This window comes from Chiloscyllium plagiosum, chromosome 18, assembly GCF_004010195.1.
Source record: "Chiloscyllium plagiosum isolate BGI_BamShark_2017 chromosome 18, ASM401019v2, whole genome shotgun sequence".
Taxonomy (NCBI): domain Eukaryota; kingdom Metazoa; phylum Chordata; class Chondrichthyes; order Orectolobiformes; family Hemiscylliidae; genus Chiloscyllium; species Chiloscyllium plagiosum.
The window spans coordinates 17,253,140-17,280,220 of NC_057727.1; the positions used below are offsets into that span (position 1 = coordinate 17,253,140).

At 41.9% G+C, this 27,081-nt stretch overlaps 1 protein-coding gene across 4 annotated transcripts in view; it reads right to left on the bottom strand.

Annotated features, from left to right (window-relative positions):
* Positions 1–27,081, bottom strand: part of LOC122558893 (interleukin-17 receptor E-like) — a 68,408-nt gene that overhangs the window by 23,582 nt on the left and 17,745 nt on the right. For 2 of the 4 annotated variants that reach the window (XM_043707810.1, XM_043707809.1), the window contains exons 2-7: positions 21,998–22,013; positions 12,392–12,535; positions 9,504–9,610; positions 4,495–4,618; positions 1,818–1,957; positions 599–655 (exon numbers count right to left, since the gene is read on the bottom strand). In XM_043707810.1, coding sequence (XP_043563745.1) covers positions 599–655; positions 1,818–1,957; positions 4,495–4,618; positions 9,504–9,610; positions 12,392–12,535; positions 21,998–22,013 — 588 coding nt within the window. Of the gene's footprint in view, positions 1–598; positions 656–1,817; positions 1,958–4,494; positions 4,619–9,503; positions 9,611–12,391; positions 12,536–14,543; positions 14,627–21,997; positions 22,014–27,081 lie in introns of those variants that run through there. The other 2 variants (XM_043707812.1, XM_043707811.1) reach the window with 2 other exon arrangements.

Sequence of the window (27,081 nt, forward strand, 5' to 3'; positions counted from 1 at the left end):
TTTAATGCAGGAAAATGGAAATTTTATGCTGATCAAATTAATAAATAATGAAACAACAACTGCGGTATCTGAAGGGTGCACATGAAAGCAGAAAAAATATTTCTTCCTGGTTAAAAAAAAAGTCTAGATTCATGAAAGGCTGCAAACACTTGAAGGTTAATATAAAGCATTGGAAGTGGTGGTGAGTTGTGGGGTCTGCTCGGGCACATAGCTGGCAGTCGGGCACAGATAGGATGCCTATCATATACCTTCCTGATTCTTCTGGTCCAAGAACATGCATGAAGAACAAGAATCGAAGTTAGAAAACTGCTACCTAATCCTTCCTATGCTTCTTTCATTAATGACATTGCTTGGCCAATTTAAAACAAAAGGAATAAATCCTAAATGTAGTCAAATCCTGCTCGGTGTGCTTTCATAATCAGGGCATTGCCATTCCATTACTTTGGATCTTTCTTTATTTAAAAAAGAAACTTGTCTGCGCAGTAGAGAAGAATCCTGAACTGATCAAGGCAGGCAACTCAGAGTCTGCAGGGTATTTGCTATAATGAAGAATCCAAAGAAAAAGGCTTAACTGAAGTTTAGCTTTAACCACCATTACCTGGACACAGAGGCAAGGAAGCAGGTATTCATAGGAGAGAGAGAATGTGCTGTTAATCTGCAATGACACATACAAAGCAATTCAAAAAATTAGAACTCATTCAGAACAGCCTAGTCGTTTTTTTGTCCATCTCTATTTGTCCCTTGATCAGAACCATTCAGAGGGTAGTTCAGAGTCAACCACATTGTTCTAGTTCTGGAGTCACATGCAGGCCAGACCAGGTAAGGATGACAGATTTCCTCCCTAAAAGGGCATCGGCGAAGCGATGGTTTAGTTTTTAATGATAATTATCATTGGTTACATGGTCACCATTAGAGTAGAGTTTTGATTCCAGATTTTACCATCTGTCAAAGTGGAATTCAGACACATGATCACAGAACATTTAGCTGGGCTTTTGGATTACGAGTCCAGTGACATGACCACTGTGGCATCTCCCCAGATAAAAAAAAACTGAAATAATCCTGAGTATTAAATGGCCAGAGGATAAGCTTTAGCATAGTCTTCAACTTGGTCTAGTAAGTGCACTAATGGACTTCTGCAATACAACATTTTGCCCAAAATGAGAAAGGACAAAACATAAAGCCTACAGCACCAAAAGCTATCAATAGGCTAAATGTTTTCTGAGACATGTCAATGTTACACATCCGTAGGGATCAACCACAAGTTACACACTGACCATGGGTTTTGAAAATAACTCCCTGACCTTGTAAGATTTTTGCTTCTGATATTCCTGTTTCTAGCAACACCTTTTAATTCACTCTCAGGACATGGGCATTGCTGGCTGCAACAGTCATTTTGCCCATCCCTAGAGAAGGTGGTGGGGTAAGCTGCATTCTTGAACTGCTGCAGACCACATCAATGATGCACAAAACAGCAACGTAAAGTTCACAAAATAAATAAATATTTCTGCCACGATATCCATATTCTCAGAATGTCCCAAAGCACTTTATAGACAATGGTGTACTTATGAAAATGTAGTCTCTTCCATCCCACCTTATCCTAGTTGTCCCCTTATGTGCATTTTCTAAAATCTGAAATCGGTAATAAATGCTGGCCTTGCCGGCAATGCCCCCACCCAGGGGTATTGCTGTGATGCGGCCACGTCCCATCACCCTAAACGTTGCATTGTACATCAAGTTTTTGTAAGATTGTGTTAAGACAATCCAGTGACAGAACCCTTATTACCTCACAATAGGTCTATCCTGTGTCAGCTTCTTACCAATAGAACGGAGATATTCTTGAGCTCACGACACACCAGGCCCCGCTTATAACACAGCATGGCTTTCAAAACACGGCCTGGGGGGCCAGTAACTAGAATTTGCTTCTTCTTAAGGATAACAGAGTAATTCATCTGTGGACCTACAGAGAAACAGCAGAATGATTAAATATTATTTGTATGAACAATGTGATATGGATGTCATTAATGAACGAAAACTAATCCATTGTGAAGACAGTTGTGAGTTTCAGTGTGTATTATATAGCCTGCTTAGGCTACCCAGATTAACTTTCTCGTTACTGATTCATACAATGTTCCTATTGGTTCTAAGGCCAGCACTTCTTACCCAACCACCCCTATGGCAGAAATGTCAAATCACCCACATGAACACAACTAAGGGGCTAAGAGAGCTCCTGTGGTGCAGTGGAAGTGCCTCTACCTCTGGGCCATGAAGCCTGGGTTTAAGTCCCACCTCCTCCTCGGGTGATTAATTCACTGTCACATCTCTTCCAGGTTGCCCAACTTGGGGAAGTTCTGCTCTTCTCTCCGACAGGATTTCCACTGGAATTTTTCCGCACATTCCCTTTCAGTGCTTTCTGTCTCCCTCCTAGTGTCAGCACCCTCCAAGACCCAAAGTGCTTGCTAAAGCTCACTTGCACAGTTCCATCTCTCTCCTCAGTGCCTGTCTCTGGCTCTGTCTTACCCTGCACCAATTCCAACTAACATTCCAATCTTCACGCTTCAAACCCACCCATGATTATAGGTACAAAAATAGAAGTTGCTGTCAAAGCTCAGCAGGTCTGAGTTTAGAACTGAATTCTAGGGAAGGGTCACTGGACCCAAAATGTTAACTCTGATTTGTCTCCGTGAAAGCTGCCAGACCTGCTGGGTTTCTTCAGCATTCTTTGTTTTCAGTACATATCAACACCTATTAAAGTATGCAGGACATGGGGGAGATACTAAATGAGTATTTTGCATCAGTGATTACTATGGAAAAGTACATGGAAGATATCAAATGTAGGGAAATAGATGGTGACATCTTGAAAAGTGTCCATATTTCAGAGGAGGAAGTGCTGGATGTCTTGAAATACATAAAAGTAGATAAATCCACAGGAACTGATCAGGTGTACCCGAGAATTCTGTGGGAAACTAGGTAAGCCTGATGTCAGTGGTGGGCAAGTTGTTGGAGGGAATCCTGAAGGACAGGATGTACATGTATTTGGAAAGGCAAGGACTGATAGTCAACATGGGATAGTCAACATGGCTTTGTGTGTGGGAAATCATGTCTCACAAACTTGACTGAGTTCTTTGAAAAAGTAACAAAGAGGATTGATGAGGGCAGAGCAGTAGACGTGATCTATATGGACTTCAGTAAAGCATTCGACAAGGTTCCCCAAGGTTTGACAAGGGAGACTGGTTAGCAAGGTTAGATCTCATGGAATACTGGGAGAACTAGCTATTTGGATACAGAACTGGCTCGAAGGTAGAAGACAGAGGGTGGTGGTAGAGGGTTGCTTTTCAACTGGAGGTCTGTGACCAACGGAGTGCCACAGAGATCGGTGCTGGGTCCACTGCTTTTCATCATTTATATAAATGATTTGGATGTGAGCATAAGAGGTATAGTTAGTAAGTTTGCAGATGACACCAAAATTGGAGGTGTAGTGGACAACGAAGAAGGTTTCCTCAGTTCCAACAGGATCTTGACCAGATGGGCCAATGGGCTGAGAAGTGGCAGATGGAGTTAATTCAGATAAATGCGAGGTGCTGTATTTTGGGAAAGCAAATCAGAGCAGGACTTATACACTTAACGATAAGGTCCTAGGGAGTATTGCTGAACAAAGAGACCTTGGAGTACAGCTTCATAGTTCCTTGAAAGTGGAGTTGCAGGTAGATAGGATAATGAAGAAGGCGTTTGGCATGCTTTCCTTTATTGGTCAGAGTCTTGAGTCCAGGAGTTGGGAGGTCATGTTGTGGCTGTTTAGGACATTGGTTAGGCCACTTTTGGAATATTGCGTGCAATTCTGGTCTCTTTCCTATCAGAAGGATGTTGTGAAACTTGAAAGGGTTCAGAAAAGATTTACAAGGATGTTGTCAGGGTTGGAGGATTTGAGCTACAGGGAGAGGCTGAATAGGCTAGGGCTGTTTTCCCTGGAGCATCGGAGGCTGAGGGGTGGCCTTATAGAGGTTTATAAAATCATGAGGGGCATGGATAGTGTAAATAGACAAAGTCTTTACCTTGGTTGAAGGAGTCCAGAACTACAGGGCGGAGGTTTAAGATGAGAGGAGAAAGATATAAGAGAGACCGAAGGGGCAACTTTTTCATGCAGAGGGTGGTATGTGTATGGAATGAGCTGCCAGAGGAAGTGGTGGAGGCTGGTACAATCGCAACATTTAAAAGGCATCTGGATGGGTATATGAATAGGAAGGGTTTGGAGGGATGTGGGCCAGGTGCTAGCAGGTGGGACTAAATTAGGTTGGGATATCTGGTTGGCATAGACAAGTTGGACCAAAGGGTCTGTTTCTGTGCTGTACATCTCGAAGACTCTATGACTCTAAGTTAGTAGCCCAAGTGTGAGAGTCACTGAAACAGGTCACCATAAATCTGAAGACATCAACTGCAACATGAAGGTCAGTGATATCATTGTTGCCTGACTATGTAGCATTGAGTTATGATTCATACCAGTTTCATAATCCTCCACGTTGTATTCTTCAGTTAACTGGTGTCCATAATCTGGGATTGTCTTAACTCCAACTTCCACTTTCGACCCAGCATCTGACTCAAAGCATTCATATATGAAGTTAGCCTGTACATATTTAAAAGAAAAGTATCTGTTTTGAATGTGATCAGATGTCGATTAAAAGCAAATTACAGTGTCTATTAAGAAAGACTTTCAGCTCCTTCCTCTGTATATCGGTGCTGCTGTTCAGACTGAGTTACAGATCACACTATAACACAGAGAGATCTATAGCAGGGTATGAACCAAACTGTTAGGCCAAAATTGTGTTTCCTTGTGAGCCTCTGTTATTTCTCCACGTTCAGAGGAAGCATGCTTTCATCAAATTTCCTTGCGATTGGGAGTGCTACTGCTGCTGGGCCTACATTCCTTACTAACAATCTCCAAAATGCCAGAGGTGTCCACCCAGCAAAGATGTCAGACTGTCCGTTTTTCAGATCCCTCCATGAATGTGTCCCCTACCCATCCCTAATCAAATTTAGCTCCATAATCCTCAGAGATCTCCACTACCCAAAATACGGGCCTCATGCATTCCTAATTATAATCATAAAAGCAAATTACTGCGGATGCTGGAATCTGAAACCAAAAGAGAAAATACTGGAAATTCTCAGCAGGTCTGGCAGCATCTGTAAGGAGAGAAAAGAGTTGACGTTTCGAGTCTTACTGTCCCTTTGTCAAAGCTTTGACAAAGGGTCAGTTAGACTCGAAACATCAGCTCTTTTCTCTCCTTACAGATACTGCCAGACCTGCTGAGATTTTCCAGTATTTTCTCTTTTGGTTCCTAATTATAATCACTTCACTATTAAAGTCCATGCCTTCAGTTTCTCAGGCACTGGAATTCCGTGCCTACACCTTTTGACTAAACTTTTCTCTTTTAAGATACTCATTAAAAGTTTCAACTAAGTCCCAACTAAGCCTCTTTTAAAGACGAAGCAAGATTTAGAATACTGTGGTCCCATCCCCACCAATCCCTTGCATCACAGACCTTGCAAATGGCAGACAGACCCCACAAGGCCATACAATGTCAGACATAAGGATGGGGCCCAGCAAAACCATATCCTGATTTGAGATTACGGCAGCCAAAGTCCACCAGAAGAGCCAGGCAATATTGGGGAACCCTCATGGGGCTCTCAAAAGTACAAGTCATGACGTTCCCCTCCCGGTTTGAGACCTTGGGTCGACAGGATTTCGAAACCCCAATACAGCGCTTTATCAGCATGTGATATAGAGCAGATGGTTCAGAAAGCTAATTAAATGCAATCTCACAAGGAAAAACAAGCATTCAAATTCCAGAAATGAAGCCATTTCCTGATTTAGAATGCGTGTTCACACATATAAGGGAAAACTGAAGGTTTTTTTTGTCTCTTGTTTTGATTTAATAGTTGCGCATGGACAGTTTAAGATTCAGGTTCCTGTAACAGACTTTGTGTGGTAAAAGCTGCAAGTTTTTGATAGCTATAATTCAAATTTAGGCACTGGCACATGAGAGTTTCCTTTTACTTCAATGGTAGCCATGAAGTGGAGGTGCAGATGTTGGACTGGGAGGGACAAAGTCAGAAGTCACATGACACCAGGTTATAGTCCAACTGGTTTATTTGAAATCACAAGTTTTCAGAGCACTGCCTCTTCATCAGATGAAGTGAAAACTTGTGATTTCAAATGAACCTGTTAGACTATAACCTGGCGTCGTCTGACTCAGTGGGAGGAGAGAATAGACAAAACCACATTGACATGAAACAGTTGTAGGTACTTGCAGTGGCAAGAAATGCAAGATAAATAAGGAAAACATAGTATGATTGAAAGATGTCAACAAAGGGCACTCTTAGTTTTAAGAGTTGCAGTATTTTTATTGTCTTACAGAAATGAGTTGAATAAAAGGATCTGCATTGTACCGCCTGAGAAGCTAATGAAAGAAGATTCAATTGTAACTTTTAAAATGGAAATATTCCCTGAAGGGTTTATGGGGAACCCTCAAGTTAGTATGACTAACAGATAGCTCTTTCAAAAGATGTAGTACCAACATTACAGGCCAAACAGCCGCCTTCTGTGCTAAAAAATTCCTGGCTCCACATACCACATATACTGTATAGGTCGATCTTGTGTATTAGTAAACCCCTTTATTTTGGCCAAATGGTCTGGTATTTTTCATATACCTCATGTATAAGTTGACCCTAGTTTTTCAGAGATGTCTTCCTGCCCATATATGCAGCCTTAAAGGGCATGGTTTGCACATTTTTTGATTCAAATGCAATACCTGCATCATCACATGCTACGCATACAACATATATTTGTGCAACGTGATTTTCAAATCTTTAAATTGAATGTTACACACGCACTGTACATATTTGTAATATTTACATACATTTGAGCTGTGCTTGCAAATATGTACAGTACCTTATGGTAGCCCTTAACCTTGTCTTCCCTGTGTTGCCTCAGTTTCTTAGAAGTAGGTGTCGTATACAGTTGTGCTCTGAACTTAATGTAAAACTCCCCCAAATTTTTCTAACAAAATGGCATCACAAGTATACAGCATAGTTTAAACTAAAGGTTATTGAAGTTGCAGAGAACAACAACAATAACGCAGCTGCAAGGGAGTTCTGTGTTTCTGAAAAAACGTGTTCGAGATTGGAGGAAAAAAGCAACACAGTTAAAGGCTATACCAAAACAGAAGTATGCCAACTGAGGAAAGCTAAACAAGTGGCCACAAATAAGAGAAAAGATTGCTGACTGGGTGACTCAGTGTCAGCAGAACAAAAGCATAGTGACTCAACAATGTAAAGAATACACTCCAAAAACCAAGCAAAAACAAGCTGGATTCAGTGATCTCAAAGCCAGGGCTGGATGGTGCAGTAGGTTTATGAAAAGTTATGATTTAATGCTTGGACAGAAAACCAAGATTGCCCAACATCTACCAGCAATTAATGTCAAGTTAATTGGGTTCCATAACTTTGTCATCAGAAGTCGGAAGAAAAACAGGCACAGGCTCTCAAGCGTTGGCAATATGGACGAAACCCAAGGAACTTTGATATGCTAGGGAACAGAAATATGGACACGATTGGAAGAAAAACAGTTTAGTTTAAGACTACTAGCCATGAAAGGAGTCGACTCACTGTGGTATTTGCTTGTATGGCAGATGGAACCAAGTTAAAGCCTATGGTGATTTTTAAGCTGAAAACTCTGCCCAAACAGAAATGTCTGAACGGCATTGTTGTCCTCATTCATGAAAAAAAAAGGGGGATGGATGAAGGTGGATGCAAGAGTTGGATTGGGAAGGTCCGAAATATGCGACCACATGGACTTAGGAAGGAAAAAAGCTTACTGGCTTGGGATGTGTTCAGATCGCACAGAGTGAGAAGTGTTATCAGTGAACTTCGAGCCAACAATGCTGACATTACAATGATTCCTGGAGGCCTTACGTGCATGGTGCAGCCACTTGGATGTTAGCAGCAATAAACCTTTTAAGGACTTAGTACGGAAGAAATGGGACAACTGGATGCAAGAAGAAAGAAAAGCTTCACAAAGGGTGGCAACACGCGTGCTCCATTACTTGCAACTGTGTGTGAGTGAATTGTTGAGTCCTGGAAGGAGATGAAAACGGAAACTATTGTGAAAGCCTTCACAAAAAAAAAGTGGAATTTCTAATGCTTTAGATGGTATGGAGGAGGAATATTTATGGTCAGATGGAAGTGATGGCAAATCAATTGATGATCTCCTTGAGAGTGCAGATGAAGATAATCCATATGATATGCTTGACCCAGAAGACTGGAATGAATTATTCAGTGGTGCAACTGATGAGGATAGGGAATTTTAAGGATCTAATGGGCTTTTGCATGTACCAGTAATTTTTGTTTTGAGTAGCTATCTCATAATACTTGTGATATACAGTAAGAAGAGCTTTTTGCTGTGAATCTGTTTTTTTGATGTAAAGTGTCTATCATATTATTAACAGTTTCATGCGGTCATTTCTAAATAAAACATGATGTCTATTTTTTTCTTTTGTTTTTACTGCTTCTCTGTTTTTATTTTATGAATTGTGAGTTGCACAAATATCCCCAGTAGATGGCCTGACGGCCCATTGGTATGCCTATTAACTTTTGTACATATGTGTAGGCCTACATGCAATTTACAGTACTGGTAATTGGAATATGGTATGACAGTACCATTTTACCATAGCAGGCAGAATGGAGACAGTTATTTTGGAGATAAATATTCAATAATGGCCATAATTATGTTTCCTTTTGTTATTATTTTATATAGAGACCTGGCTCTGGTATGTCCATTTTTTGACTCATGCCAAGCATGAATCTCATCCCCTCGAAAACAATACTTTGTGTATAAGTCAACTCCCTAATTTCAGCTTTAGAAACGACCTATATATGAGTATATACGGTACCTTTTACAACCTGCTTCTGTTAGCCTTTTATAAACAAAATTTGCTTGATATTTTGAACTGAACAGAAAGGGTCTGATGTGATTCGCCATCACTAAAGACTGCCCTGAAATCTTACTCAGACAAATGATATTCCCAGTCATTAAAAGCAGTGACCTGCCTGAGTTTCCTCAGTATAGTACCGAATGGTTACTTCTCAAGCTCAGGACAGTGGACGGGAATTAGAATGCACCATTGAGAGTTTTGTAATATACAAGTCAAAGTAATCTCAAGTAGTAACATTAGAATACACCCAAAAGAAGCATTAACCTGACATGGAATGCTTTTGGCATGATCTGCTCTATGCCTACTTTCAAATAAGTTTGAAAGGCATACAGTATCCCAGTTAAACTTAAACAGGTCGACAGCAGACAATGAGGACAAATTGAGACAAAACGTGTTGATGGGTTGAGATGATGAAGTAAAGTGAGAGGAGGCTTGGGCTGAGCAGAAAACACCAGTTATTGGACCAAGTAGTTATTTCTTACTGTAAACTCTTTATAATAACAGAGAATGAGGACTCACTGTGTTAATAGGTGGCATGTAGTTTTTCCACCGGACTTGAATCTCACTGTTTCTGTTGCTTTTACATTCAAAAAAGTGAATTTGCACTCCGTCAATGGTCACCGGCACTGAAGGAGAGATAGAAATTAAAGTAGGGCAAGGAATCATGGAATCCCTACAGTGTGGAAGTAGGGCATTCGGTCCATTGAGTCCACACAGACCCTCTGAAGAACAACTCACCCAGATACCCCTCCTCCTGCATTTCCCATGGTTCATCCACCTAGCCTGTACATCCCTGGACATAATAGGTAATTTAGCATGGCCAATCCACCTGACCTGCACATCTTTGGATTGTAGGAGAAAACCAGAACACACAGAGGAAAGCCACGCAGACACAGGGAGAATGTGCAAACTCCACACAGACAGTTGCCCGAGGCTGGAAGCAAACCCAGTTCCTGAATCAGTCCTTACATCAACACCCACACACCAGGCCTTGTTATCACATGCTTTCTATTACACACCACCCACTATTAGCCTCTAATGGTCCCAATTAATAGATATTCATTTTCCTCAGCTGATTACCTACTCCTTGTCTGTTCAACAATTCTTCTCTCCCTTCGGGCTTTATCTCCATCTATTGCTTGCTCCTTACCTCCTCCTCTCATCCTTTTTCCTAGCTACCAGCAGTCTGAGGAAGGGTCACTGGAGCTGAAACATTAACTCTGATTTCTTTCCACAAATGCTGCCAGACCTGCAGAGCTTTCCCAACAATTTCTGCTTTTGAACATCTGCAGTTCTTTCAGTTTTTAAGAAATCAGTTCTACATCCAATACTCAAACTGAAAGTCTATCGGCAAAGGAAGTTAGAGTCATAGCCATAGAGACATATAGCACGGAAACAAACCCTTTGGTCCACCTCGTCCTTACTGCCCAGATATCCTAACCTAATCTAGTCCCATTTGCCAGCACTTGGTCCATATCTCTCTCAACCCTTCCTATTCGTATACCCATCCAGATTCCATTTAAAGGTTGCAATTGTACCAGTCTCCACCACTTCCTCTGGCAGCTCATTCCATACGCGCACAACCCTCTGCGTGAAAAAGTTGCCTTTTATATCTTTACCCTCTCACCCTGAATCTATGTCCTCTAAGTTCTGGACTCCCCCACCCCACGGAAAAAAAACCTTGTCGTTTTATCCTATCCATGCCCCTCATGATTTTATAAACCTCTATAAAGTCACCCCTCAACGTCTGACACTACAGGGAAAACATTCCCAGTCTATTCAGCCTCTCCCTGTAGCTCAAATCCTCCAACCCTGGCAACATCCTTGTAAATCTTTTCTGAACCCTTTCAAGTTTCACAACATCCTTCCGATCAGAAGGAGACCAGAATTGCACGCAATATTCAAAAAATGGCCTAACCAATGTCCTGTACAGCCGCAACATGACCTCCAACTCCTATATTCAATACTCTGAACAATAAAGGAAAGCATACCAAACACCTTCTTCACTATCCTATCTACCTGCGACTCCACTTTCAAGAAGCTATGAACACGTACTCCAAGGTCTCTTTGTTCAGCAACACTCCCTTGGACCTTAACAAAGACCAACAGGTTCAACTCTCACACAGTTTATAATAAATGATTTATTTTGTTTTATTAAACAACCAAATTCCAGCCAGATCTAAACTCTGGAGGAAACACGTGGATTGGACACAGCATGAATAATCATTACATTCAATTGTAAATCTTGGAACAAGCCTCATGGCAAACTTACACCTGCCTCAAAGTTGGGAAACTTGTTCGATTCATACTCAGATTTTAGATACTCTGGGCCAATTATGACCATAGCTACCTGGTGGAACCTTGCTGAGTGGTCAGTTACAATCACCCAAAGCAATCTAGTTAACCTGGAGCTATTCAGAGCCAGTCGTCTGCATTTAAAGATGTACAAGGATGTTGCCAGGGTTGAAGGGTTCGAGCTATAGGGAGAGGCTTAATAGGCTGAGACTATTTTCCCTGGAGCATCAGAGGCTGAGGGGTGACATTATAGAGGTTCATAAAATCATGAGGAGCATGGATAGGTTAAATAGGCAAGGTATTTTCCCTGGTATGAGGGAGTCTAGAACTAGAGGGCACAGATTTAAGGTGAGAGGGGAAAGCTTAAAAGGGACCTAAGGGGCAACATTTTCATGCAGAGGGTGGTGCATGTATGTAATGAGCTGCCAGAGGAAGTGGTGGAGACTGGTACAATTGCAACATTTAAAAGGCATCTGGATGAGTATACGAATATGAAGGGTTTCGAGGGATACGGGCCAAGTGCTGGCAAATGCAACTCGATTAGTTTAGGATACCTGGTCGGCATGGATGAGTTGTACCAAAGCTTATTTTTTATATGGAAACATTTCTCCCATTATACCTAGTATCAGAAGGAAATCCGAGGCATTCCTGACTTTGGGGATATTTTCCACCCCTGCCCCAGTCTCACCCAAAATTCGTATTGCCAGTTCCATCACTGATCCCTCTAGACTTCAGGAGGTGGGAAGTTGACTAGTGGGATTTAGCTGAGGCCCAGGGGTTAACAGATCTTAGGCCTCACTTCTTGAGCAATGGGTAGAGTTTCTATCCTGTCCATCGAGAATCGGCTTGGATTTAGAAATTGGACAGCGATGTATACTCCAGCTTTGACCTTGGGTGGAGCTATTATTCCAACTGCTTTACAGGACGTGCTTACATCTCACTGACACAACTCTGTTCATAGGCTCTTCCTGTGATTTTTGAATTCTATTTCTCATCTGGATCCCATAAAAGGCCATTTGAATATCCAGTGATCATCTTTCAACAGCATCATAGCGAACAGTTCAAATCCCAGACACACCAGAGGGTATACTCCAATGGATTCCCAGTCCTACCTGAGTTGTTCATTCTGATGTGCACTCGGACACATGGGATGCATCGAGATAACTGACAGAACAAGATGGTGGATATTTCAAGGCTGGAGAGGTTCAGGCTGAATCCAACAGGTGTTTCCACTCGCTCCGGGTATGTATAAGCCTCTGTGGGAAACATTAATGAACACATTTCAGAGACCCAAGAGAAAGCTTAGAGGATCATCAACAGGAGACTACAGGCTTTCTTCCTCTCAGACTGATGGCATTGAAGAAGTCAACAATTGTATGTCCAAAGCATCTTAAACGTTACTCCTGAGGAGTGTTCAATACATAGCTCCATCACAAAGACAAATTTTCTTTTTGTTCATTCATGAGAGGTGGTCAATTGTTGTTCATACCTAATTACCCCTGAATGGAGTGGCTTGCTCAGCCATTTTGGAGGGTGGTGAAGAGTCAACAATATTGTTTTGGGTCTTGAGTGACATGTAGGCTAAACCAAGAAAGGACAGCAGATTTTATTCCTTAAGGGACATCGTACAACCCATCTGATTCACCAATCAACAATACCTGGCATCGTCTCCATTACAGACACCAGCTTTATAATACAAATCCATTAACTGAATTTAAATTCCACCATCTTCTGGGATAGGATGTCCCCAGAGCATTCTAAGACAATGCTGCATTTTATCAAAATGAGTAGCAGTGTGCCCTGGTCAATATTTATCTCTCAATCAATATAATACAATAGCTTATCTGATTATGAAGACCTTGTCGTTTGATAGAGCTTGCTGTGTGGATTTGCTTGCTGTTTCTCCTACATTACAACACCACTGCTTGGAAAATGTTTTGAGAGTCCACTGATTGTATAAAGCACTAAGTGCTACCCACTTATTTTGATCCCACACAGTTCGACATCCTGCCATTGTGGTGACCACACAACAAAGGTCCCGATCCGTTTTTCTCTTTGGCTTTGCGATTTCCACCACGTTGTCATGGCGTTAACGTAGAGGGATAACCTGATGAGCCAGTATACAGTTTCTGTTCTTGCACCCGTGTCTTCTATTTGAGACAACCTACACAATCATCTTCAGAGTTTAATGTCCAAAATATAAAACAGTAAGAATTTAGCAGGACGATGGTGTATAGTGGTGAGCATAGCTGCCTTCCAAGCGGTTGACCCAGGTTCAATTCCCGGCCATCGCAGTGTTGCAGTTTTGAGGTGGCACAGTGGCTCAGTGGTTAGCACTGCGATTCCGGTTGCACAGGGCACTGTGTTGTGTTCCTGTCACACTGGGCACTGTGTCCAGTTCCTCTCACAGTGGAGAAAGTGAGGACTGCAGATGCTGGAGATCAGAGCTGAAAATGTGTTGCTGGTCAAAGGTATGCAGGTCATGTGAATTGGCCATGTTAAATTGTCCATTCTGTTAGGTGCATTAGTCAGAGGGAAATGGATCTGGGTGAGTTATTCTTCGGAGGGTCGGTGTGAACTTGTTGGGCTGAAGGGCCCATTTCCACACTGTAGGGAATCTAATCAATTGAGAGAATAAAAAGGACAAGTCCCTTTCAGACTGAGGAACTGCAGTTTAATGAAGCACATTATTTGGTTATTGTTGTCAATATCATGGTTAACCACAGCCAGAAAATAAAATTGGACTTATAAGAACTTGAAACCAAATATAAGTCATTGAAGGAACTTAATGAAGGGAGAGAATGCAAACGACAGTCAAGCTGAATTCAGTCAAATATAATACTGATGGGGTCGGATAAAGATTACTGAAAATATTAAAGAGTAAGTGTAGAGAATGGAATGTGAACACGGGAAAGATACAACTCGCAAAAGAAAAATCCAGAATTGAAGATGGAGCTTGTTAGTTGATTTAGCGATACAGTTAAAACTGACCCAAACATAGCATTAACATAAGATTCTTGTGGAGAAAGCTGAAAATTGATGTCCCCAACTTTACCCCTTGCAATGCCTGCTTTTTGCAGTCTAAAATCAAGCCTAACCTTGTCTACAACTGGGCTTGTGGAGAAGGCTCAAATCACAGACACTTCCGATCTGGACTCACTGGCATAAGCACCTTCCTAGAACCTATTCAAGAAAACAATCCGCAGATACCTTTATTAAAGACAAAATGGCCTTCCTTACAAGTACACACCAGATAAAACTTACCATGCCATGGGCCAAGATACAGTCAACAGTAAAATCGGAGCCCCTTCTTTTTGCCGTAGACTTGTCCAAAACCTTCTTACTCGTTGGCAACTTCAAAAAGCCAAGGTCCTCAAACCTTCACCAGTCAGCAACATATGGCACCAATGATTTTCACTTCATGAGTTCAGCAACTGGATCACCATGTTCAGTTCCAGAAATGTAGGATCCTATTATTCTCAGATCATTGCTCAGCCCGTCTTCATGTCCAAACATGATAACTGTTCTTTCTCTCACCCAATTCATCTTTCAACTACTCAGCCAATGGACCAATAAATTTAAAATGCTTTTATCTAAACAGCTAGCTGCTTATCCATAAGTAGATTGCTTGCCTGGAAATTGTAGAAAATGTAGACTTATTTCAAGCCATGAACATCCTGAAGAGAGCCTTTGACATGGTAAAGCAGAATTGCTTCATGCCTACAATTCTTTTCAGCAGATCATGATGTCGTGTGAGATGATGCTGATGCTACACTTCTCTCAAAAATTAGGATTAAACAAAAAGGAAGAATTTCTGACTGCTGATGCTGATGATGCTGCTGAACTCTGTGCTGCACCAGCAGATGACAATCAGCGAGCCTTGTTCTCCATGGACCTCCAAGGTCCCCTGTGTGGCAGTGACCTCCAGAATCAGAAGTCAATATGTAAAAATGTGTCAGAATGCCAAGCATGCACACGCAAACCAACTGCACGCGTGCACATCTTAGAGGGAACGTGGATGACAGTACTGTTGTGGAAGCAGTTACAAAGGGAGCAACTTCAGAGAAGCAGCTGAGGAAGATGAGGTGCAGACAGAAGCTCAACCACCCACGTTACCAGAGCTCAAGAAGATGGGCTATTTTCAATAGGCCACCAATATAAACGAGAAAGTATTCGAGTCACTGGCTCAGCTTTCCAGTTGTGTGGAGAAAAAACAAGTGTCAAGGATGAAGCATCTGTCTATGAAAACTATTTTTAAAAACCAACTGATGATTCACTATGGTCACCAATCTTTCAAACTGCATATTCTATTGCCCATATTTTGATTCTGGGCAGTTTTACAAATAAAAACAAGTTTTAGGATTTTGAAGATCATTTTTGCTCTCTTTTTAAAATTGGGTAATCGGTGGTGCATACAGATATTAAAAAAATACAGGCAACACGCAATACATATGAGTACATACAATAAGAAAAACACATTGCCTGCCATCTTGATATCAGGAATGCCAAAAGTTTACATGGGCCAAGAGGTTTTGAAATACATCGTCTCTAAATAATTTTAAGTGTTTTTCTTAGGGCTTCTAAGTTTAAAAATCACTTAAGAATATAATGGAAAGAAAAAAGGGAATAAAAGACTCCACACAGAAAATAATGCGCTGTCAGAATTGCAAAAATTAACAATTTCATTTCCCAGAGAAATAATATTATGTAGTTGTGAAATAAGAGTTGGCCATGAACTTGTCTTTACCTTTATTGACCATGAGAGGGCGACAACAACCAACTGTTTTATATAATTTTCCAATGAACCTGTTAAGATGATGCAGCCCCTCTAGCCTGCTCTGCAAGTTGGATCATGAGTGATTCAATACTCCTCCACAGTCACTTTCCTGCCCTTTCCCCATCATACATGATTCCCTGACTGACCAAGATGAGACCATAAGGAATAGGAATGTGCCATTCGGACACTTGAGCCTATTCTAGAATGCTATGGCAACCAAAGCGACAGCTTCCTGCAGGAAATGTATGCGGTCAGAGATGTTACTACACATCTCTGGACCGTGTGGGTCTTGAACCCAGGGTCACTGCACCACAAAAGCCCTTTTAAAGCTTACTGCAGCTGGGGTTTCAAAGCAGTTTCCTACTCACGGCCTGAGTCTGCTTAACTTCTGTGATCAGACATTTTCAGACTTGCAAGGCCATTGGTTTCAACCATTTTTGAGGCCAAATAGAGCAAAGAGAGTGAAAATTAGCATAAAAACGCAGGTAAAAGATCCATAGAAGAACCCCCAGTTGTGTAATATGGCCCATCAACACATTATTCAAAACAAAGAGAAAAGATATTTACTATCTCTTATAACCTTTAAGGCACACAGAACCACGACAGGTCTTCAGAACTAACTCAGGGAACGAGCCAAAAAGCTAAACTTCAGAGCTATCAGGCATTAGTCATGAAACTAGGAGAGCTTCCATTGTCTGCATTCACATTATTTCCATTTTCAATTATCAGACAGATTTTTTTTGAAAAAGCAGAAGCTGGCATTTCAGGCTTGGAGAGCAGTAGAAGTCACGATTGACGTCATTTGTATGAAGGTAAGAGGAAAGTGTACTTAACAGAGACATTCATTCAAAACGCTGCCAATAGAAAACATGTGGATTAATTGAGTCTCTATTGATTTCCATTATTGATAGGGAAGAGAAAACAGTGCTCCTCTCCATTGTGACAGATACCACTGTAAATGTACAAAAGAAATAACTTAGATTTCTATAGCACCTTTCATGATCTCTAGGCTTCCTAAAACGCTTTCCAACCAATGACATACTTTGAAGTGTGGTCACTTTGATGACTCAGCTAGCTTCCACAGCAGCAGAGAGCTAATGACTAGAGGCTTCATTTTTAATATTTTCAATTCAACCTGTTCAGCAATGTTATTACTTACATGTGGAGCAGGTGGGTCTTGAACCCAGGCCTCACTGATGTGGTTACAGACTGAATTAACAGAAAAAGGGTCAGACTGCACAATGTAATTGGCAGCTTTGCAGCCGTCTGCACTAACCTGAACAAGACAGTGGATTGGACCCAATGGGAATTAATCCACATGATTTTGAAGCACGCATCAAACTACCCAGAAATCTCAATGAATGAGAAGTGATTGCGAGTGCGGCACTCTGCTACTCACTCACCATCTTCGATTTTACAGAAACCTCTGTCGATTCTCAAATCACAGGCAATTCTCTGCTCAACGTGGCAACAGTCCATATCACATTGATTGGAGCCTGGCCTGACTAGAGTTAACTCTTTCTGCATGTCCAGCAGGAGAGGGGTTCCTCAGAGAACACAACACCCCGTTTTCCATGTGGCTTCAAAGCCTATGTGAAGCCAAACGAGCACCCTCGACTTCATTCTCTTGTGAGACCACGGAGAAGGTTCCACTGGGAATACAAGGGGCTGGATTTTCCAAGGACAGTCTGCCCCTTTGTACCTCATGAAGGCAGGGAGCACTGTATTTCTGACAGGAGACACCAATCAGAGCTCCTTCAGAAACATGGCACAGTGCTTCCATTCGGACACTTCCCTCAGTGCATGACAAAGTCCATGCATCAGCTGATCAGCTGGCACAGAGCTTCCCAGCAGGATGTGGGTGGGATACCAGGTGGGTAGAAACTGGGGTGGGGTCAGTTGGGCAGCACTGCTGAACTCCATAACCTGCTCCTCTCGCCTTGATAACCCAGAATCGCTTATTTGTTATGACACAGGAGACAATTCAGCCCATCGTACCTGCACTAGCTCTTCAAATATCCATCAGTACCTAGCGCCAATTTATTGCCTTCACCCCACCCCCCGATATCCCTGCGCACCGTTTCTATCAAGTAATCATCCAACGTCCTTCATCCGCCTCTACCACGTTTTCCAGGCAGTGCATTTCAGACCTTAACTACTCAGTGCGTGAAAAGAGGTTTTTTATCACATCACCATGGCTTCTTTTGCACATCACGTTAAGCCCATCTCCTCTCATTCTTGCCCTTTTCACAAAGAGGAACAGCTTCTCCGGAGCTACTCCATTCAGCCCGTTCATAATTTAAAAACCGATATCAAATCTCCTCTCAGCCTTTGCTGTCCAATTTCAAAAATAGGAAATACTGTCAGTCAGTCCCTTGACAGCATTTCTTCAGGTCTATCTGTACTTCCAGAAACTTGGACAGCGAACTTCACACATCAGTTGCCCTTGGCATAATCCCTATTCTGATGCCCTGGAAAAATTTGTTAACTAATATACAGAACTAAACAATAAAACAATTCAGAGCTGTAGGAAGTGTCAGGGTCAGTTGATTTGCTCAACAAAGCACAACAGTACAAACAATTTACATCGGTATAGCTAAGCCTCCTGTCTAGCATGTCACTGCAATGGAGCCAAAATAACTGCTACAGTTTCCATAAATGTTTAACCCTGGAGTATTTTATTAACAGAGAATATCTAAACATTAACCAATACTTCATCAAGTCATACTTGTGTGTAACTTTAGGAATCGAATAGAGTTAATTGTCAACAGACCATTTAACCACACTGTTCTAGCTAGCTGCATAATAAGGAAAGTAGAGAGCTTTCAACCAAACAAGAGGGTATAAGGATTCATGCTTAGGAAAAAGTAATAAATCAAGGGATGAAGTTAGGGCAGGACAGCAAAATACTAAAGTGGAAAATGAAAATCAGAGAAGGGACAGAGAAGAATATAAACTAAAGATGTAGCAGCAGTCAAGACTAAATGGTATAAAGTGAAAAACAGACAACTCCACAACGACAAGGACGGATTCCAAATTTTGAGGAATAGGAGTTATTCGAGAAGAATAGGAAGCTAAGTAAAAGTGGAGGGGTAGCTCTATTAATCAAAGATGGTATTGGTGAAATAGTTAGAGATGACTTCAGTTCAAGAAATCAGATTGTACAATCAGTTTGGGTGGAGTTGAGAAACAGTAGCGTGAAAACATCATTTGTGGGGAGGTTCGACAGGCAACCTCTCAGTAACTATGGCACAGGAAATATGATACAAGAAGAAATATTGGATGCTTTGTGATAAAAGAATGGTAATAATTAGTGGATGATTTGAATCTCCATATGAATTGTAAAATTCAAATTGGTAATTGTAACCTGGATGAGGCGTTCATAGAACACTCTAAAATAGTTTTGGAGTAGCATGTTTTGGAACTGACCAGAGAGCAGATTATTTGAGACTTGCTCTTGTGTAATATGACAGGATTAATTAATAACCTCAGAGTAAAGGCACACCCGGGTACCAGTAATTGTATTATGATCCAAGTTAAAAATCCAATTTGAAAGTGAAAGGTGGCTCTAAACATCATATTTTAATCCTAAATGAGAGCAACTCTGTGGGTATGAAAGCTAAGCCAGACAAAGTGAACTGAGATTTTGGACTGGCAGACAGATCAGTAAAGAAGCAGCGGCAGATTCTTAAAGGGATATTTCAGAATAAACACGTTCCCAGTATAAAGGAAAAATCCAAGCAAGGATCCACAATCGGCTTCTGCTAGGAGTCCAGATGACGGCTGAGCCCAAGGATGTGCCGTTGATTTGTTCATATATTTGGTTGTTGAATGTGAAGTGTGTTGTGAGGCACAGGTCCAGTAGTTTGAGTATGCCGTCTTTGTTGATAGGTTCAATGTCCTGTTGTCTGTTCTGTATGTCCAGCAGGTTGGCTATTGTTTCTCTGGCGAGGGTTTTGTCCATAGAGGTGAACCATGCCATTACAATGAATGAGACCATGGTTTCTTCCTTGCCTATGTATATATTTCTCATGATGTCCAAGAATTCCTGTGTTGACTATACAGAGTGTCTGGATCCACTGATCAGGTGTTTCAGTTTCTGCTGTAGTTCTTTAGCCAGTTTGTGTGATGGTGTCCCTGGTAGTGATAGTATGGGTCCGAGTGGGATGTCTGGTTTGTGCACTTTAGGTAGTCCATAGAATCTGGGGGTGTTGTTGCTTTCAGGTTTCTATCTTTGTAGGTCAAACCTGGTTATCTGTCCGTTTCTTTGTAGGTTCCTCAGTGTGTTGTTTATCCTATTGGTGAGCTGTGGGGTGGGGTCAAACTCCCACTTTTGGTAGGTGTTGGTATCTGCAAGTAGTTGTTGCGCTTTTTGGATGTAGTCTGCTTTATCCCAAATTCAACCCAAACTCTGGGTCAGATAATGTGGATGACACCTTTGTAATCATCAAAAACACAGAAATAGAGAACTCACACCGGATCATCAGCGCCACACTCACAGAAATCTGATTCACTAGAGAGGAAGAAAAGGACAACCAACTCCCATTCCTGGTCATGATGGTACAGAGAACACCTAACGGAGAATTCACCTCAAAGGTATACAGGAAAGCCACACACACAGACCAAGTCCTAAACTAAGCACACAAACCAACAGCCACTCTCAGACAACAACTCACCAGAATGAAGGACCCAATACCCAGCATGAGCAAAACCAATGTGGTGTACAAAATCCCATGCAAGACATTACATAGGACAAACAGGAAGACAGCTAACGATCCGCATCCATGAACACCAACTAGCCATGAAATGACACGACCAGCTACCCTTAGTAGCCACACATGCAGATGACAAGCAACATGAATTCGACTGGGACAACACTACTATTATAGGACAAGCCAAACAGAGAACAGCCAGGGAATTCTTAGAGGCATGGCACTCATCCACAGATTCAGATTCAATCAATAAGCACATCAACCTAGACCCAATATACTGCAACGGACAGCTGGAACTGACAACCGGAAGCGGCAGATTCAAACCACTACAAATGCCGGAGGAAAGATCACAGAAGCGCTTCACAGGAGGCTCCCAAGCACTGAGGATGTCACCTAGACAGGGGACGAAACGTCTGCAACAGAAATTCCCAGCTCGGCGAACAGAACCACAACAACGAGCACCCGAACTACAAATCTTCTCCCAAACTTTGAAGGTTACCTTTCATGAGGTGTATAAATACAAATACTCCCTGCCTCAGAAGGTAGTGGAAGTGGGGCTATTGATTATATTTAAGACAGATATGAAAATATTCTTTAGCCAAGGGAATCAAGAGTTTTTGGGGAGAGATGGAAATGTGGGATTCAGGAAAGGGCTAAATGTTGAACTTCTACCCTGAATTCAGATATAGATATATAGATATACTCACAGGTATAACTCTTGAATACAGTTCACTGACTTATGATTTTTTTAAAAATTCCACCCGATGCCTTATTCCCTCCCAACATGTACCTTCATTTTTGCTTCCATTCTGTAAAGTTCTTCAAATATATGTTTGCCTACAAAATCCCAGAGAAGTGTTGGCCCAGAAAGACTAAATGCCACACTTCACTACCTATTGCCAAAAGTAAATTGAACTATATAATGTACTGGAACCCATAATCTAACAACAACAAAATTAAAATGATTTATTATCCATGGAGCATCAGTCCCAGGTTTTTGGCTGCAATATAATTCTACAAAGCCCAGCCTACATTTTGATGAACTGCACTGTCATGACATTACAGGTTTGACAAGGAATGCATTTACATGCATACTTAGAGAAGACAGGGAATAAGCAAGTGCAAACATTTTTAACATTTATCAAATTCTTTTGACCTTTCTCATAAGAACAAAAAATTTTAATTGGAAAATAAACAATTAGGCAAAGATAAAATAGAAAAATACCTACCTATATCAAGGGGTTGCTGTGGAAAAAGAGCAGAAATATTTGTTTTAGTCACTTCACCACCATATTTCACATTTCAAATTTCAAATAAAGGTAACCGATATTGATAATGAAGCTAAAAACGAAAAGAACTGAAAAATCAGAAACAAAAACAACGTTTCTTGATATTGAAGATATTTTGTCAATTATGTCACATTTATAAATGTATCAGTACGTATGTGCATTGGAAAATGTAAAATGGAGTAAAGCTTATTACCTTTTCATTCAATATAATCCTTATTCAAGCGTAAAATAAGGTATTCTGCACACCTTATTACAGGAGACCCATGCAGTTAGAGTGAATGGTTTTACGTTATGAAGCACATTCCTGTACCTTTAATATGACGTTTCAAAACATTAACTTTAGAATCCTCGTAGTTCTGGCACATGCAGAACTAAAACAAAAAATTTCCTGATCTAAGCCCCCATTTGTAAGGTTGTACTTGACCACTATGACTGGTTCCTAAATGTTACCGAGTTGAGAAGGTTTAATAAGAATCACTCAAATTGTAATACACTGCACACGGTCTCTTGTCAAACAGGATTTGTGATTTGCAGAATTATTTCCTGAAAAAAAGATTTTGTTTTCTCTCTGCCAGAACTACAAACACAAAACAAACCCAGAAGGCAGCCTACGTCCCAGCAAACTAATGAAACTTAGTGGAAAAGGTGTAGTTGCTTGGGCGGGACAACATTGTTTTTTTTCTCTCTGTTATTGTCACTGCATTCAACTAGATTTCCAATACTCATTGAAATGCTTTGATCATGCACACGTTAGACAAATTAGTGAAGTGTTCATGAATCAATGTCTTTTTTTTAAGATTAGATTAGATTACTTACGGTGTGGAAACAGGCCCTTCGGCCTAACAAGTCCACACCGTCCCGCCGAAGCACAACCCACCCATACGCCTACATTTACCCCTTACCTAACACTACGGGCAATTTAGCATGGCCAATTCACCTGCCCTGCACATCTTTGGACTGTGGGAGGAAACCGGAGCACCCGGAGGAAACCCACGCAGACACGGGGAGAACGTGCAAACTCCACACAGTCAGTCGCCTGAGGCGGGAATTGAACCTGGGTCTCTGGCGCTGTGAGGCAGCAGTGCTAACCACTGTCTTCAAGAGACTAAGTAAAAGGAAGAAAAATATGAAAAGTTGGGAGAAAATGAAGAACACAGGTGACTCAGCCACCTGAGATGGTGATTAATTGAATTATATGCAACAGGCAGGAATGCGAAAAGCTCATACAAACCATTGACATTGAGTTACTCAGTTGTATCGAACAAAATTAGACAGACCATCCAGCATCAGCAAAAGACACTGGGAATTACAGAGGCACTCACAGCCTTGTTGACCTCCAAAGCCCTCTGTACTAACAACTGGGGGCTTGTGTCAAAAATTGGGAGACTTGGCCAAAAGATTTGTCAAGCTACAACTTGACAGTCATTGTCTGTAAGGTATGATTCATGGAAATTGCCCCAGAGATGGAAGTGCAGTGGTGTGCTTTTGGGAGGGACTTCCCCGGAAGTACTCAACATTGACTCCAGACTCCATGAAGACTCATGGAACCAGGTCAAATGAGGAAACATCCTGCTGAATACAACCTACCTGGTACTAACATTCTTCCCTTCCTTAAAATGCAAAAGGATGGTAAGTCAATTTTCCCTAATGTTGAACATCAATGGAAGCAGCATTGATGACAACAAGGGCAGAGAAGGTAGTCTGGATGGGGACTTCAATGTCCATCACTAGGAGCAGCTCAGCAATATAACTACAGACTGCACTAGCAGAGTGCTAACAACTGGCTTTGATTTTTATGTCATCATTGTCTACAGGTACGGTGCCAGAAGACTGGAGGATAGCAAATGTTGTCCCCTTGTTAAAAAAGGAGAGTAGAGACAACCCTGGTACTTTTAGACCAGTGATCCTTACTTCGGTTGTGGGTAAAGTGCTGGAAAAGATTATAAGAGGTAGGATTTATAATCGTCTAGCGAGGAATAGGCGGAATACGGATAGTCAACATGGTTTTGTGAACAGGTGGTCATGCCTCACAAACCTTACTGAGTTCTTTGAGATGGTGATCAAACAGGTGAATGAGGGTAAAGCAGTTGATGTGGTGTATATGGATTTGATAAGGGTGCCACAGTAGGCTATTTCTCAAAATATGGACACATGGGATTGAGGATGATTCAGCGGTCTGGATCAGAAGTTGGCTAGCTGAAAGAAGACAAAGGGTGGTGGTTGATGGGAAATGTTCATCCTGGAGTTCAGTTACTAGTGGTGTACCACAAGGATCTATTTTGGGGGCCACTGCTGTTTGTTATTTACATAAATGACCTAGATAAGGGCATAGAAGGATGAGCTAGCAAATTTGCACATGACACCAAGGTCGGTGGATTTGTGGATAGTGCCGAAATATGTTGCAGGTTACAGAAGAACATAGATAAGCTGCAGAGCTAGGCTGAGAGGTGGAGTTTAATACAGAAAAGTGTGAGGTGATTCACTTTGGAAGAAGGCGTACGATGTGTTAGCTTTTATTGGTAGAGGGACAGAGTTTCAGAGCCAGGAGGTCATGCTCTTTTCCAGAGATGCAATTCACACACATCAACTTCTGCCATCAGTTAAAAGCTTATTAAAGCCAGGTGACCCCCTTTGAGTCAAAAGAGACCCCGAACATCCCCTTTATACAGGTCAGTTGGTAATACTCACAGATTTGCTGGCTACCCACCAACACCCCCCCTCACCCCCACCACCACCACCATCATAACTACATGTTACCCCAGGCACAATGGTAGGATGAGATCATTCTCTGAGATAATGCAAATGTAAATGCCCTAATCCTGGGAATCGTTTTACATACGATTTCCTGACTTAGTGATTCGCCAAGACAATATAGGTGTGATATGTCCTAGCTTTGTGGGATGGCTATGAAAGTACTTCTGAATGAAAGGGACTAAATTAGAGTTGAATTTGATAATAGTAGGGGAGTAGTAGCAAATGACTGTCTAAATGGAGTGGGAATCGTCCGCATTTCTGCATGAATGTCGTCTCCATCCACTTCGAGAATGTTTAGTCAGTGCAGTTTAACACTTTAATATTACATTAATGTCCAGAGAGATGGTCCAATTTAACCTTTTAACATTACAGCCACTGTACAAAACTCAGGTGTGGCTGCACTTGGAGTATTGCGGAGAGTTCTGGTCACCACGTTACAGGAAGAATGTGGAAGCTTTGGAAAGATTGCAGAGGAGAATTACTAGGATGTTGCCTGGTATGGAAGGAAGAGTCGAGTGTGTGGTGCTGGAAAATCTCAACAGGTCAGGCAGCATGCGAGAAGCAGGAGAATCGACGTTTCAGGCATAGCCCTTCATCAGGAATGCCACCGTCATCCCTGATGAAGGGCATATGCTTGAAACATCAATTCTCCTGCTCCACGGATGCTGACTGACCTGCTGTGCTTTTCCAGCACCACACTCTCAATCTGATCTCCAGCATCACTTTCTACTGGTATGGAAGGAAGGTCTTATGAAGAAAGCCTGAGAGACTGGAGATTGTTTTCGTTAGATAGAAGTTTGAGAGGTGAATTAAGACATATAAAATAATCAGAGGATTAGATAGGATGGACAGTGAGAGCCTTTTTCTTCGGATCGTGATGGCTAGCACAAGGGGACATAGATTTAAACTGAGACGGCACAGACAGACACGGCATAGAGGTAGCACAGTGGTTAGTACTGCTGCCTCACAGCGCCAGAGACCTGGGTTCGATTCCCGCCTCAGGCAACTGTCTGTGTGGAGTTTGCACATTCTCCCAGTGTCTGCGTGAGTTTCCTCCGGATATTCCGGTTTCCTCCCATAGTCCAAAAATGTGCAGTTAGATGAACTGGCTGTGCTAAATTACCCGTAGTGTTAGGTGAAGGGGTAAATGTAGGGGAATGGGTCTGGGTGGGTTGCTCTTCGGAGGATCAGTGTGGACTTGTTGGCCCGAAGGACCTGTTTCCACACTGTAGGGAATCTAATCTAATAGGGCAGTACGGTGACTCAGGGCAGCTCAGTGACTCAGTGTTTATCACTGCTGCCTCACAGCACCAGGAACCTGGGTTCGATTGCAGCCTCAGGCAACTGTCTGTGTGGAGTTTGCACATTCTCCCTGTGTCTGTGTGGGTTTCCTCTGGGTGCTCCGGTTTCCTCCCACAGTCCAAAGATGTGTAAGTCAAGTGAATTGGCCATGGTAAACTGCCCATAGTGCTAGGTGCATTAGTCAGAGGGAAATGGGACTGGGTGGGTTGCTCTTCGGAGGGTCGGTGTGGACTGGTTGGGCCTTGTCTAATCTAAATAGAAACAAGTTAAAAACAGGTCAACAGAGAATGGGGCTCCTGCTGCCTGTCCGCTATAAAAGTCTTGATTAAATAACTGTGTTAACCTTCAACCCCTTTCATAATGAATCAGAGCTGGCAACCATAATGCAATGGGCAGAAAATGTGAAACAGAACAATCACACTAATGGAGTAGAAACTTATCGAAGGTTGGAGTCAAGGGTCAGTGTGGACTTGTTGGGCCATAGGGCCTGTTTCCACACTGTAGGGAATCTAATCTAATTAAACATTGAAAAGATGTCAGAGGTAGGTTCTTTACTCAGAGAGTAGTAGGGGCATGGAATGTTCTGCCTGCAACAGTAGTAGACTCGCTAATTTTAAGGGCATTTAAATGGTTTTGGATAAACATATGGATGAAAATGGAATAGTGTAGGATAGATAGGCTTCAGATTGGTTCCACAGTTCGGCGCAACATCGAGGGCAAAGGGCCTGCATTGCTCTGTAATGTCCTATGTTCTATGCTAAAGGACAAAGCTGCTGATCAACAAGAGGGAACTTCAGCCTTACCAATCTACCTGTAACAAATGTATCTGTCTATCACACAAACCACATGGGCTATCAGCAGCCGAATTGTATTCAACCACAATCTGCAATCTAAGATTCAGCATATGCCTCAATCTCCCATTCACACCAAGCCAGGGATCAACTCTGGTTCACAGAAGCATGCATGAG